The following is a 14,369-nucleotide window of genomic DNA, read 5'->3' on the forward strand; positions in this document are numbered from 1 at the left end:
CAATTTTGGGGTGGCTATAGCTCCCCCCTAGTGCTGCCCCTGTTTGCAGAGCATGTGGCAGGGTGGGGAGCTGCTCTGGGGCCAGGCTGGGGTCTTGTGATGGTGACAGCATGGTCCAGAGCTGTGATCTGCAACTTGCAGGCTCTGGCAGGGGTGTGCAGGCACTGGATCGTGGCTCTGCCCCGGCTCTAGACTATGCTGTCACCACTGCAAGGAGCCAGGGCAGAGCCATGATCTGCTGCCTGCATGTCCCTGCCTAGGGCATGCAGGCTGCAGATCGTGACTCTGGATCATGTTATCGCTGCCACAAAATCCCAGCTGGGCTCTGGAGCAGCTCTGCACTCTGCCAGTGTGGCTGGGGCTGGTCTCCATGGCAACCCTGGCCTCAGTCTATCACTGCAGCTGCTGCTGGGGCTCCCTGGAAACCGGCCCCAGCCACACGGGCAGGGGCTGTTGGGAAATGGAGTCCGGCTGGATCCACCATTTTGCCCACCCCTATATTAAGAAGATTTCAGGGCTGGAGGCTGAGTATTTCTGTGGTAGATCATCCAAGCCTGGTGTTAATCCTGAAGAAGTGTTGTTCCAGGGCAAAAACACCCCAAAACTGTCCTCAGCCTTGCCAGAAAACAGGCAAGCTGCCTTAAATCTGGGCAGCAGGAGAGCATGCAAAACCAGAGACGGGTGAAATCCAGTGCACAGTGGTTAGAGAGTGCACAGGGCAAGGAGACAGACTGGTAGGGGGCAATTAATATTTAAATGATAGGCCCCAGTTGTCCTCTCTAACCTGTTTTGCTGGAACAGACAGAAGAATCAGAGCTTGCAGTAGAGGAAAGGGAGGAAGAGGGCACAACTCATACTCTAGACTTGAATGTTGTAGGGTGGGTTGATCAACTAAAGGACTTAAAGGCAGAACTTAATTTGCTGCAGCCAGTGCGACAAGCTGTGTTGAGTTCAACTAAATACAGTGCAGACAGCAGCTTTACCATCCAGGATTTCAAATGCAGCAGGAGGAATCAGCAGAATCAACCATTTCCACTTAGGGCGAGCACATTTCCACATACATTTAGAACATACAAAAACAACAGTAAAATAGCTAGTCACAGGCCACGTGGCCAATTTACAAAACACCCAAAGTTAGCCACATGTAGGCAGCCCCTCTGCGTAATCAACATGTTTGAAGCAAACAAGGAGGGAATCATAGTGTCAATGCAGTGACACCATACTTGGGGGCTGGACCTGATGGTCTGCAAGGCCCCGAACAACCTATGAATACCTGGGAAGTGACACTCAGGACATTCATGATAGGGATACAGTTTGGGTCAGTATATCCATTTCAACTGTGAATGGGCCAAAGCCAGGAAATCTGATCTTCCAAAATGGTTAGGGGGCGGTTGGATCCAGGGTTTCCAGACCCTTCCTGACAGCTGTGCAGTGCTGCCTTAGCTATTCCCCTTGTGGTTTGTCTTCTGTGGAAGTTGCGGTTGTTGTCAGCTATCGGGTTATGCCACCGTAGACCTTACTGGTGTAAGTTTCAAACATCTGCATGGGCACATATCCCCTAGCCATCGCCTGTCTCCAGTTTAAATGGACCTAAAATAGATAATTACTAATAAGAACCTGAGATGGGCCTGAGCCCAAACCCTGGATCCAAAGACGCCCAGACTTTGGAGGTGTTTGAAGTCTGAATGCCAGTCTCTGAGATGCCTGCAAGAGTTCTACGTTCCAGCTGTGTTGTATGAAATGCAACATCACCTCAGGACAAGACAACTAACTATGCATGATAGACCATCTCTTAGGATGTATTTGCATCCCCTAAAAGGTAATAAATAAGGTTCATTTGTCAAGATGCCAGTGAGAGTTGGGTCTAAATTTCAAAGGATATGAAGGAATATAGGTCTAGAGATGCACACAATTCTTGAGTTACATACAGGGTAATGGGTCCATTATTCATAACTGGTGTGGTTTCAGCTTCCTTGATGCTGAAGAATATCTTTAATGCACTTCTTGAACAGCATGGTTCTTGTATTGAACCGTATGTGGTGAACCTTGCAGAGTCAAGGTCTGGAAAAAAACATCCATTTATAAGTAGGTCACATCTTGGCTGCCTCAAGGGCTGCTTGTTATCCAGCCTTTCCTTCTTCTGTAAGGGTCTCCCAAGGGCAGATAACCTCCTTTGCGGAGTCCTTGCTAACTCGGTGGCAGTCCTCCTCTTCCTCCTCAGAGTCTATTGGATAGATTCTGCTCTCCAAAGGAACATCCGTTTTTATCTGGAAGAAGCTGTGTTGCAAAATGAAAACTTGTCACGCGTAAGGCACTTTTTGAAGTGCTCTCTGAGACAGCGAATGCGCAGCATGGAGTTTGGCTTTGAGTCTTTCTATCACTCCAGCCCCAAAGCTCAAAGTAAAAAAAACTCAGAGGCACAAGCCCACACAGACAGTAAAGAAAGTGTGCACACCAACCCCTTTGAAGAAGGAAAAAAAAAAATCTGCTGTGCAGCACTTCCCCAAACTCCTCAGGCCCCAACCAGATGGGTTAAGAGGTCTTAAAACTTGTCACTCTGATTTTGCAATGTGGACTTATTTACTTACCCAGTAGCAAAGATGGACCAAAAGAGGTGATGGTCACATCTGGATTACTTTTTGGCTATAGGACAAACCAGAACTTGCCCAGGGGATTCAGAGAGGTGGAACTTCCAGACCAAAATCTCCTGGCTCAGAAACTGTGTTTAATGATATCTTGGCTGAAAATAGTGGAACTTTTGCAATCATTTCCCAAGGTCCCAGCCACCTTGTTACCACTTTCTCGCTCATTAACTTGGGCCATATCTGAACCTGCTCTAGGGAAAGTCCCTTTCTAGTTTTGGAACCAAAGTTATATACAAGCATATTTAGACATTCAAGGCCACTCTACTCTGATATAAACTTACCATCTTTACTTGTGGTACTTTATTCATAGGAAAAAACAAAAAAAAAATCCAAAAAATCCCCTCCCTCTCAAAACCCCCAATTATTAGTGCTGTATCTTTCCAGTAACACTGCCCTTTCTTCTCCTGAATGGCTAAGTTGCTGATCAGCAGATGCAAATAAAGTGCTGGAGCCAATACTCCAAGCCATCATTTGAAAAGGGGGTGACTGAAAACAGATAGCACATAAAAGGAACAAGCTCACAATGTGTAATTTTCCATTAAACTACAACCCCCCCAAAACAAACAAACAAACAAACCACAAAACCACAAAAAAAAAAATCCTTTGTGGGCCTCTCCCTTGCTTCTTCTTGCCAGGAGATGCACAAGATCAGAAAGACCTGAATTTGAGGAGTTTGGAGCAAGGATTCAGTCTTCTAGGAAACATTCAGATGGTCTCCCTCACTCCTACCACTGCTGGATGCAGATCTCTAGGTCTCTCCCAGGTACTCAAAAGCCCCCATCAGTAAAGGCATTCAGATGCAGGTTGTGATACTAGAAAATGTTAACAGCTGCCCTCAACCACTGACCTGGAGGAAGTTCATGTTGCCTTCGTTCAGGCAAAATAAAATGCTGATTAGGTGCCTGTTTGCTGAGAGCTGAAAGGAGGCCTATTGCCCAGGCAAGGCCCTCAGAGAAGCTAACGATGTTCAGCTGAGGAGGTTTGCTGGAGATGGACTGCATAGGCAAGAGCTGGGGCACAGAAATGGTCAGCAGCTCTGTCTGGGCAAGGGTGCAAGGCATCGGGAAGCGGAAGAGAAACAGCTGTGTGCATGGCTGGGAAGGGGCACGGACAGGGCGGACTGGCGACACAGCTTGGAAACCACGAGCAAGGAAACAGCTGGCGGCTCGTTGTTCCCGCTGCATTGAGGACGACCGGATCGCGCGTCCGTTGTTTGTAAACGGAAGGCATCAAAGAAGTACTCGAATTGTGCAATCGCTCTCTCCCCAAACTAGAAAGGCCCCAACTCTTGGCTAAGTGTGCAGGGCGAGGGATCACAATCTTCCTGAGAAGCGGGAAATGCTAGCGCCCCCTTTCCCAGCAGGGAAACTGGGGCACAGAGAGGACTCTCCATGGTCGCACTAGAATCGCCGCGGAGAGTGTCGAACCCCACGTCCTAACCCCAGGCCGCTACAGCATCCTTCCTGCGGAGCAAGAGGTGACCTGTGTCGTGGGCAGGAGGGACGCTGAGACAAGGGCAAGGGGAGGAAAGGCTCGTGAATCAATCGAGCGCGGCCCAGCCCAGGCCGGAGAGCTCTGCTGGTATCACCATGGCTGCAGAGGAGTCATCCCGGGCCACGGTTTGCCCTTCCTCGCTTGCAGGGCTGGGCCGTGGCAGGACTTGAACTTGTCCGGTCCACACGAGAACAGGCGAATACATGAGCCATCAAAGCCCCCGTCGGCAGAGGGGAGCCCCCATGCATCTGTATTTGCCGCAGAGTGAGCCCCAGCCAGAGCCCCCGTCTTTGGGTTCAGGCCTGAGCCTAGCGCAGGCTGGGAAGGTCCCCAGCCACCGCCGCCGGCCCTGCTCCCCGGAGGCGCCCGGGCTCTCACCTACCAGCTGCGGGGACAAGCGCTTCGGCGCCGCCGCGAGCCAGGCACTGAGGGGACGCGATCGTCAAAATGGCGTGAAACCAGGGCTGAGCGCGAGCCCCACACGCAGGAGAGGCACAACCCCCTCGCAGAGCTGGCACCGTCCTTCCCGTAGCTCCGCCTCAGGTGCAAAGCTGAGGAGAAGGTGCCGGGGCCACAGGTGCGGCCTGTTACTTAGCTCCCAGCCTGCGCGGCTGCGGGGAGGGGGCTGCTCGCCACTTACTTCCTTGCTGTGGCCTGGGGGGGCTGGCTCCGGGCCCACAGAGGAAGCCGGGTGTTTTGTGCACCGGCGCAGGCAGAGCCGGGGGAAGTGGCTGTCGGGTGGGGCTGGGCTACCTGAGGAGGGCAAAAATCTCAAAACGCCGCAGCGAATGCGACAGGAAATGAAGCCCTTCCTCAGGCCCTGGGCTAGCTGCCCTTGCTGCAGACCTCTCAGGCTTTTTCCTCACGCCCTGGTGAGAAGCAAAGCTCGCAGGCCTCGCTTTATCCCCGTGCTGAACATAGCGATGCGCGGGGCTCGGAGCCACCCCTCTGCGACGGTTCGGCGCGGTCTCTGGCCGTCGGTGCGAGTTCAGAGCAGACTCGCGTACATCTGTTACTCGTGGCCCCGTATGGGTCGAGAGCTGCCACGACACAGAGACACGTGGCCGCATCCCTGTCTGCCCCGTTCTGTGCTCTTGGAGGCATTGCTGCTCCACAATTAAGCACCGAGGAGGATAACGGCACGAGGGGCCCAGCGCCCGCATGCAGAGACCAGCATCAGAGGGTCCCCCCCCGGCTGCCCGGCTGCCCAGAGGAGCACGGTGCAGGGATACTTACTTGGCCACTCTCTTGGAGGTCTGCTGCAGTTGCTGTTCCAGGTCATCCAGGGGCTGGACCTTCCCGTGAGGCACTGCCGGGCACTTTGGTGAGAGAGTCGCAAACACCGGCGAGTTCAAACATCCCCGTTTCAAGAACCTGCTGAAGGACAAGCTCATCCGGGCTTTGGGAGGCACCTTGGTGTCCGCATGCCCAGGCACCTGGCTGTTGCAAGGGCCCGATTCAGAGTCTGTGGAGATCTCGGTGCTCTCCGTGATGGAAGGGAAGTGGCTCGAGGTGCACCCGTTGGTTTCCCACTTGGTTTCCAAGCCGGGGGCACTTTCTAGAGCTACGCTAATGGGTGAGGGGCAGACAGTGCTGTTTGGCAGAGCGACGTGTCCGGGGGATTGGAGAGGAAGGTTAGTTGGGACGAGGCAGGAGGGGGATGGATTTGATGGTGATGGAGGAGCACGGGTACCGGTGTACACAGCCAGGTGAGGGACTGGAGCTGTGAACTGACATAACTGCAGGGAAGAAAAGGAGACACTTTAGATCAGGAAAAGCAGCCGGCGAGTCACAGGACACAGACCCCTGAGACTCTGACTCCTCTGTCTGGCTCCCAACTGGAAATAATCCCCTCCGAGACTGGAAGCCCTTTGGACTGTATACCATACTGGTGCTAGTAAGTTATAGAAATGAGAGGTGTAAGATCCTAGCTAGCTAGGTAGGTAGATTGTGTTTGTGATAGTGCCCTCACGGACTAGCCCCAAGACGGGATAAAGGCTCTAGTACGAACTTGCTCAACTTCAGAGGCTTGCGTTCTTACGTCTAAGAGACCTGCCCTCCCTGTATGAGATGTATATAGTATTGTGGGTGTTGCTGGATGAATTGCAGCAGGGACATGCTATCTGTCTGGCACTGATTCACCCCTATGCATGTTTACTATGTCATATACATGAGGATGAATATTAAGAGCTCTCCAGTAAGCAAATGCTTGGATAGCAAAACAGGTTTATGGCTTGCAGCTGGTGCTCTGGTCAGGCTGATGAATATTTAGGCTACAATATTCCAACATAGGGAGGGAAAGGAGGCAGCCTGTAAGGGAAAAGTAACTGTCTGACATGAGGACTAAAGCATGCATTACTCATCTAAACTGATCTCCTCTGGTCTAACAGCAGCTAACTGGTCTCTCAACCGAGGAGCACACAGGACTCAGTTCCAGAAAGTCCCCCTGCCTGAACAGCAGGTAGCCAGTGAGAGAATCCATGATGTCTTTGGGGCACAAAAAGCAAAAATACAGGCAAAATGTGGAGAGACAGGTAACAGGTGGGAGAAATAACCCAGAAAAAAAGAGAGAGGAGGAGAAAGAACAGGACAAAGAAAAGATGACAGCAGCTAGGCCAAACTACTGCAGTCCTCACACGGCAGAGGCTAGATCTTACTGCCTTGGGAAAGTAAGGGCTCAGATCCCTGCAAGACATGGGCTTGAACTCAATACAAAGGGCCCCAGGGCTCTGGGTCCAGTTGGACCAGGATCTGAACTTGCATTTGAAGGCCATCAGTAACAATCTGAGCAAATATCGCAAGCTGGGAGCAATCCAGACCCAGACTTTGAAATGTGAGCTCCTCGGTAAGAAGACCGGTCCCAGTTGCAGAGATCAGATTTACAAATGGGTCTGATGGCTCCAAAGTGCATTTGCCTGGAGGTCTGTCTCTCAGAGTCAGCTGTGGGGCCTAAGCTGTCTTTTCATCCTGAGATCACTAAGCCTTTTGTGCAGGATGCAGGGGGAGACCTTCATCTTCTCTTCAGGCAAAAATGAAGCACAGAAGAGACTTGTCCAGGAGAGAGCCCTGCTCTCCAGCAGATTCCTATCCTGCTGCTCCGTGCTGCCTCCCGTAGGAGTAGAGATGGCTGCAATACTGTTCAAACAGGTTGACTATAGTCTGTGTCACCAATTGTGTCTCCTGGTCAGCCGATGCTTGCAGCGCAGGAGAGCTGCCAGCTTTTCTTCACTACAAAACTGAATTCTCTTTTTTTCCAGGGATACAACAGTGCTCTCTTCAGAGGAGCTGTGCACTGGGGAAAGGACAGTGCCTTCCTCACTGCCCCACTTCAGGGACAGAGGCAAGAGGCAGATATGTGGTTTTGTTCTGGCTGGTTGCCCATGCTGGGCTCCTCAACTCCTCAACAATAAGAACTACAGGTTATCATCATATATATCTATATATCGATAGATCTATCTATCTATGTATATATAGATATATTTATATATAGAGAGAGATCTATAGCTAGATCTATATATATGATAACATGTAGTTGTAGCTAGATCTAGCTATATATATAGATCTAGATATCTATAGCTAGATATCTAGATATTGATATCTAGATAGCTATATATATGATAACATGTAGTTCTTATTGTGTGTGTATGAATATATATATATATATATACACACACACACACACACACACACACATATATATATATATATTTTTTTTTTGTTTCCTCTCTTTCTCAGTCTTCCCTCTTGTGGGGGGTGTACACACACACACACACACACACACACCCCCCCCCCCACCCCTAGAAGAGGGAAGACTGAGAAAGAGAGGACAAAAATAGAAAACGAACCTCCTGGAAGAACAAAGGAAAAAAGAGCTTGGGACTGAGAGGAAAACATCAAATCCCTGACAAATACTGCAGCCACCCTGACAGCAATGCAACATTTTTCACAAGAGGCGAAGATGAGAGGGATTCTGCTCTCTGCCTTTCTGGCTGGGGTGGTGTGAGGTGCTCAGAGGACTTTCTGACAAGCAGAAGTCACCTTCATGACCTCTCCCATGTGTCTCAGTGACATTTTGGAAAAGTTGCTTCTTGTTTTGAATGGCCCCCAACAACTCTCTGTCATACTTCCATCCTCCCCAGTCCTTCACATTGGCCTTAAATGCCTCAGGTCTCCAAGGAAATGGGTGATGGTTGATGCAGCCACCTGTAAGCGCAGCTGGAATTGCAGAGGACAACCTGACACTTCTTCTGTCCAGTGTGTGGACAACACCCAGGCAGGAATGAGAGAATAGACGGGGAACTCATTTCATGTCAGAGGCCAGGGCCAAGCCTGGCAGGAGGGAAGGAGCTGATACTGATACTGTCAGTGGCAACAGGGAGTTCAGTAAGTGTCAAAGACCTCCCTTCACGAGTGAGCAGGAAGAAGCAGTAAAGTACACAGACAGAGGAGCTATCAGTATCAGCCCACCTTTGGGAAATCACTACTTCCCTGAAAGCCTGCACATCTCCAGAAGAGCTGCAACCTAGACAGAATTAGTTTACCTGTAAGCATGTCCAAAGATTGGTCAGAAGCAGGATCAGGAGGGTAGCTGGGCCCTAATTCATCATCCATTTGTATCAATGGAAGAATTTCTATTGATTTCAGTGAATGCTGGATTTAGCTCGGGCAGACCACTGCAAAGGATTCAACTTGCTGATTTCATTACAGAGGTTAGTTGTAATCAAGGAATCTTGGAAAACTATAACACCTTGTTATTAAAGCATATAGTGAGGCTGGGACCTTGATTTTGGCAATGGATGGCATAGCCAGGCTAAAATCTGACTTGAGCATACAGATGTGATGACTGCTCAACAGACTGAGGACAGAACCAGAGACTCCAGGGCTAGAAACACACACCGCTACATCATGAGCTAAAGAATTAGGCTTTTTCAGCTGGGTCCCTAAGTCTCACATCCTCCACAGCAGGAAACCTATAGCACATGCTCATCAGAAGGTTGTGAAGATAACATGCCTATGGTTTTATCTTAGCGTACACCGCTTAGGTTTCCCCAAAAACTCCCAAATGAATCTGTGCCAGCAGAAATAAAGATAAGCTCAACATTTAAACAAAAATATTAAAGGTAATGGCCCCGACTCCCAAAAAAATACATGCATGGCAAAGAGACAATGCAATGAAAGACAAACACTCTGCTCTTTTTCACTTTCTACATTCATTTTTATTAGACAGGTGAGCAGAAGCAAGGAATGCATGGGAATAATGGCAGAGAAATAAAACCAAGCAGCACTCCGAAATCCAACAAGAACAATTAATTTCTGGACTAATACGATATAAACTCCAATTTACATGGACTGGCTTTGATGTGAGTCAGTGGTATTAGCCAAGAGAAGCAATGTCTATGCAAGGGTAGGGACTATGCCGAATGTGGGAAAAACAATTGATGGAGATGAGAAATAAAATCATACCAAGAAACCAAATAAACATTGCAGCAGGTAGATTTCTTGGACCCTGTGTCACTGCTGCTGTTTGTACCACAGCAGTGCCCTCCAGGAGACAGGAAATCTCCCATGTTCACTAGTCTCATTTAGCTTTTGGGAGATTCAAATAGCCTGCCAAGTGCTAAGCACCCTCAATAACCATTTAAACTAAAGGCTGCTGACTGTTCTCAGCCCCTTATAGAACTGATCCTTCCAAGCATAACCTGACTTCGAGGATTTACAGCCTCATCCTGCTCCTATCGAGCTTCATCCCCGCTGAAGGCAACAGGCGCTTTGGCATTAGCATCTTTAGGTGCTGGAGCAGGGCCTTACCTGGCAGGCCTTAAAATCAGAGTAGAGGCCACATTACTTATTTTGCTTCAGCTCCTCTAGGCAAGATGAACAGCCGCTGACACCAGTCGTGAACACCTCAAGCACTGCAATGAGGTATCAGAAGAGGAGCTCTTTTTATTCTTCAGTGACACCAAAAGGGCTCCCAGGAATCACCAGACTGGGTGAAGGCAGGGGGCTCTCACTCTGTATCCTGGCCCGCTGCTTCAAAGGCGGGCACAAAAATTGACTGAGGAGGCAATTAGGCAATAATCAACCTGTCCCCTGTTAGTTACAGGCTGGTTCCTGACCTGAGATATGAGGGTTTATAATCCGTCTAGAATGTGGGGTTTTTTTCTTATTCTAATCCTGGATGTTCCTTGGATCCGTTCTCTGATATTTCTCAACTGTCTGCGACATATTGAATTGCAGCATGTTCTGATCTGCACAGTCCTAGGTCTGGCATCACAGGAGAGGATGCTATGGGCTTGGACCCCCATCCCAGGGCTGCAGTAGTGTGGTATAACAGTTTAAAGTGCGAGTGGAACCTGGCACTATTTGCACGTGTGTACGAGGGGTCTGAAAAGAGCCAAGTGCACATCCACAGGACTTGGGTTCCTCTTTCTTGGGCTCCTTTAAAAATCTCAGCCTAGCCTTTTCTGGCATGGTTTCAGAGGTAATGCACTCTACCTCCAAGGACAGGGTTCATTAGGCTGATTTAGCACTTGAGTGCCAAGGGATCTGCAGCTCAGTGGGATCAGTAAAGTTGGCCCCCTCTAGGCCCAGTATGTTAGGTCCTGCTTTCACCTTGCAGATATAAAGCCCCAGATGGAATGAAGGTGACTGGGGACCACCATCCCCATCACCTTGTACCTTGAGAAAGCACCTCAAGATATAGCCCAAAGTGATAAACCACCAGGAGCACTGGATATATATATGGTACCTAACTTCTCTCCCTCATGTCCCCCTGTGGACTGTTGCATGGTACCTCCTGTGTCTCTGCTGTGCACCTCCAAGGGGTTTTCCTGGCTGGCTGGGGCTGCAGCATGATGCTCCTAAGAAACAGTAGTCGAACCTGTGATTTTGTTTTGCTCTCCCTGCCACTGCGACTCTGGGAGCTGGACCGTGCTGGCTCCCAGTCAGTTGTGTGGCTGTACAATGGCTGCAGCTGGCATGGCTCCATCCCTCATGGCTGAAACTCATGCCCCGATGAAGAAAAGCAAGTCCATTTCTGCAGTCCTTTATGCATCCTCCACCCTGTTCTCAGTTACCTCCTGGTCCGACCGCTTCTCGCTTCCAGCGAGGGCGATGGATGAGCAAGACCGAAAGGATTCAAGCTCAGCCTCTGTCCATTTCCCATCCTCCCATAAATTCTTTCACCTTCCCCTGGCCAGGGTTTTCCATGAACCTCATCATATCCCACTGACCATCCAGCCCCAGGGGCTTCCCAACAGGCCTCAAGGAAGTGGGTAGCTCAGATCTGAACTCCTCTCTGTGTCCCCAGGGGGAAAAGGAAAGTGAAACTATGCTATTTTACAAGAAGCTGAAATCAGTAACGATGTCTCCCAAACATGGCGGCTTCTACACCACTGGGCTACAAGCCAGATAACGCCTGGAAACTACCACTCGCTCTTTTAGAACAACAGGAAATAGCAGAGCAGGAAAAAGACAAGATGAATGTGAGTCAGGGTTAGAGAAAGGGGACCTGCAGCCCTGGCTGTGTCTCCCAAACCCACACACCTGCTCTCACAAGGCCTGGGCAGAACTCATCACATGAACGTGTGACAGAGGGACAAGGACTGACCCCCTGCATGGGCTGTGGGCCCCAGGATGCCTGCAGGATTGGGAGGTCCAGCTGCCATTACAGGGAACTGGGAATGCAAACCACCTGGTGCCTTTTAAAAGGCTTGATCTTATTGCTTAGGCTAGAAGCTTCCTCCCTCCTGCAGCCAAGCACAACTGCAGCTCCCCAGCGCAGACGCTGCCGTCTCCTGGGGCTGCAGGGTGCTAGGTGCTAGACAAGGGGCTCTGGCAGATGGACCAGAGTCGTACCCCCTGGAAGGGAGGACCAGTGCACCCGTGCCCCCTGCCAGCACCTTGCTGTGCTCCCAGCTCAGACCTGTCCCTGATCCACAGCTCTGGCTAGAAGTCCCCCCTGAACCTCTCGGAGCAGGGTGGGAGGAGGCCCTTCTGCCTTGCGCACTGGCACACGTTTGTCAACGCGTGGCTGGAGCAATACAGCCGGACCTGGGGCAAGTTGGAGCAACTGGACAATACTGCTGCCTTGTGGATCAGGGTGCACGGGGGAGTAATCATGGAGCATGGGCCCTGCCGCGTGACACAGGATGCACACAGCCAGCTCCCTGACTCCAGCAGCACTTTCATGCCTAACATGCCTGAAAAGTGACATCGACTGCTGTGGGTGCCATGGCAACGGGGAGAAAGGGGTCTGGAAAGGTAAAGCAGCACTGACACCTTCAGGTAGGGGAGAGGAAGCTCAGCCCTGGGCTCGCCTTGTCTTTTTCCTGCATCCTGCCCTACAGGATCTGGAGCCTACTTAACAGGCTGCTTCTGTGTGAGCTGGTTCCTACGATCCAGCTTGCTCATAACCTGGGTGATGTCCACAGCGGTGGCTGCTTCTCGGGCTTTGGCCTCTTCCTCCAGCTGCCTCAGGATGACAGGGCTGGGGCTGGAGCGGAGCTGACGGCGCGTGAATGAGAAATTGGAGCTGAGGAGAGAGAGAGAGAGAGAAGCAGGGAGTTACAGGGGTGGTAGGAGACGAGCTTGAGGAGAACAGAGCCCATCGCCAAACCTTCTCCAAGCTCCAGGTAACCTGCTCAGTGCAGAGGATGTGTCTATCTGCTCTGCTCGGAGAAAATATGCTCAGGGTGCTTGCTGCAGACATTTCAGTGCAACCCAACCCAAGCCCCTTCCTGCACAGCAACTCCCCTGAGCTCTGTCAGAGGCCACACGGGACCCCAGCCCCAGTCCTTGATCTGTGCCTGGGAGTGACCTTCTGCTGGTGACCTGGCTTGCTGAGCCCAGTGTGGCTCACCTACAGGATATGCTGAGCAGGGGTTTCCCATTACTGTGTCCTCCCACCCCATCTTCACACCTCCCCAGGAGTTCATGGTCAAAATACGTCATGCAGCCTGGTCATGAGTGCATGCAGGATCACCTATGGTCACAAAAGTGACTTGGCTGGGAAAAGCAATCAGAAGTCATGGTAGAAGTGGTATCTTTTATTAGAAAAATAAAAAAATTTTCTAATTGCAAACTTTCAGGCACAAAAAATTGTCTGGGAAAGGCTTCTCTGTGGCAAAGGCAGCCCAAAGACGTTAAAGAAGTGGGCCCAGGTTGGATTTCACCTGCAAGCTTGAATTTCAGGCGTTCTGAATTGTGTTGGGACCACTTAGCACACTTCTCATCCAGGACGGCCCCACTCTGCCACCCTCCCTCACTGCGAGTTTGCACTTTACTTTGGGCATTGTCCCAAGGAAATACGCGGAGGCATTCGCACACTGCGATGACCAAGTGGAAGAATCTGGCCAATGTAGGCACAATGGTTGTATAACGGCAGGACGTCCCTTTCACTTAAAATGTCTGTCTTGAATCTGAATTCACTGCCTTGAATTGTGCAATGAAATGAAGCACTAGACCCACAGACGCATCTGGCTCTTCACATCAGCCCCGCTCCAACAATAACCGCCCCGTTACGCTTCATTCCACCTTGTGCCCAGGATACATATTTGTTTTTCCTCCTAGATCAAGCAACACAGTCATTCACCGAGCAGCAGGCACATGCGCCGAATCCCCCATGCATCCAGATGGCCCCCAGGTAGAGCAGAAATACCAATTAGAGAAACAGCCCTGTTCAATTAAATCCCTGAGGCTATGCATGAGGTGTGCATGCGGTGCCTGGCACAGCGACTGCTAGTACACGACCAGGCAGCACCAAGGCTGAGAATCTAAGATTTCATAGACACCAGGGCTGGAAGGGACCTTGCAAGCTCATCGGGTCCAGCCCCCTGCCCAAAGGGCAGACAGTCCGTAGTGGACAAATGATCCCAGCAAGATAGGCATCCAAGTGTTTCAAGATGAAACGCAGGGAGGCTGCTTGGCACCATTCAGCCAGGGGTTTCAAAGGCACTTCCAAATGGTGCTTGTCTGGGATTGTACCCAACCTCTGAGACAGGGATAAAATGCCTGCCTGACAAGGGGATACAATGAGAGAGAAAATGTGGCCCTGGTACGTAACAGGGTCTTGTACCTCTAAGTGCTGTGCTGATCGGGAAAAAGACAAATGCAGAATTTGGTGGCTTATGGAAACCTGCGTATTTCAAAAGATAACGAGCCCAATGAGATCGGGCCAGAGACATGCAACTCAGCTGCCAAGTGGACAGCAGCAGAAAGGCATCTTTGTTC

The 14,369-nt window shown here is 50.6% G+C and overlaps 1 protein-coding gene across 1 annotated transcript in view; it reads right to left on the reverse strand.

The window, feature by feature from the left end:
• Positions 1 to 449: 449 nt before the first annotated feature.
• RGS9 (regulator of G protein signaling 9) overlaps positions 450 to 14,369 on the reverse strand; it is a 54,323-nt gene continuing 40,403 nt past the window's right edge. The window contains exons 17-19 of the mRNA XM_090060031.1: positions 12,555 to 12,672; positions 5,376 to 5,878; positions 450 to 2,277 (exon numbers count right to left, since the gene is read on the reverse strand). Coding sequence (XP_089916157.1) covers positions 2,121 to 2,277; positions 5,376 to 5,878; positions 12,555 to 12,672 — 778 coding nt within the window. The 3' untranslated portion in view covers positions 450 to 2,120. The remainder of the gene's footprint in view (positions 2,278 to 5,375; positions 5,879 to 12,554; positions 12,673 to 14,369) is intronic.

This window comes from Crocodylus siamensis, chromosome 8 (assembly GCF_052110815.1).
Source record: "Crocodylus siamensis isolate JL-2025a chromosome 8, ASM5211081v1, whole genome shotgun sequence".
Taxonomy (NCBI): Eukaryota; Metazoa; Chordata; order Crocodylia; family Crocodylidae; genus Crocodylus; species Crocodylus siamensis.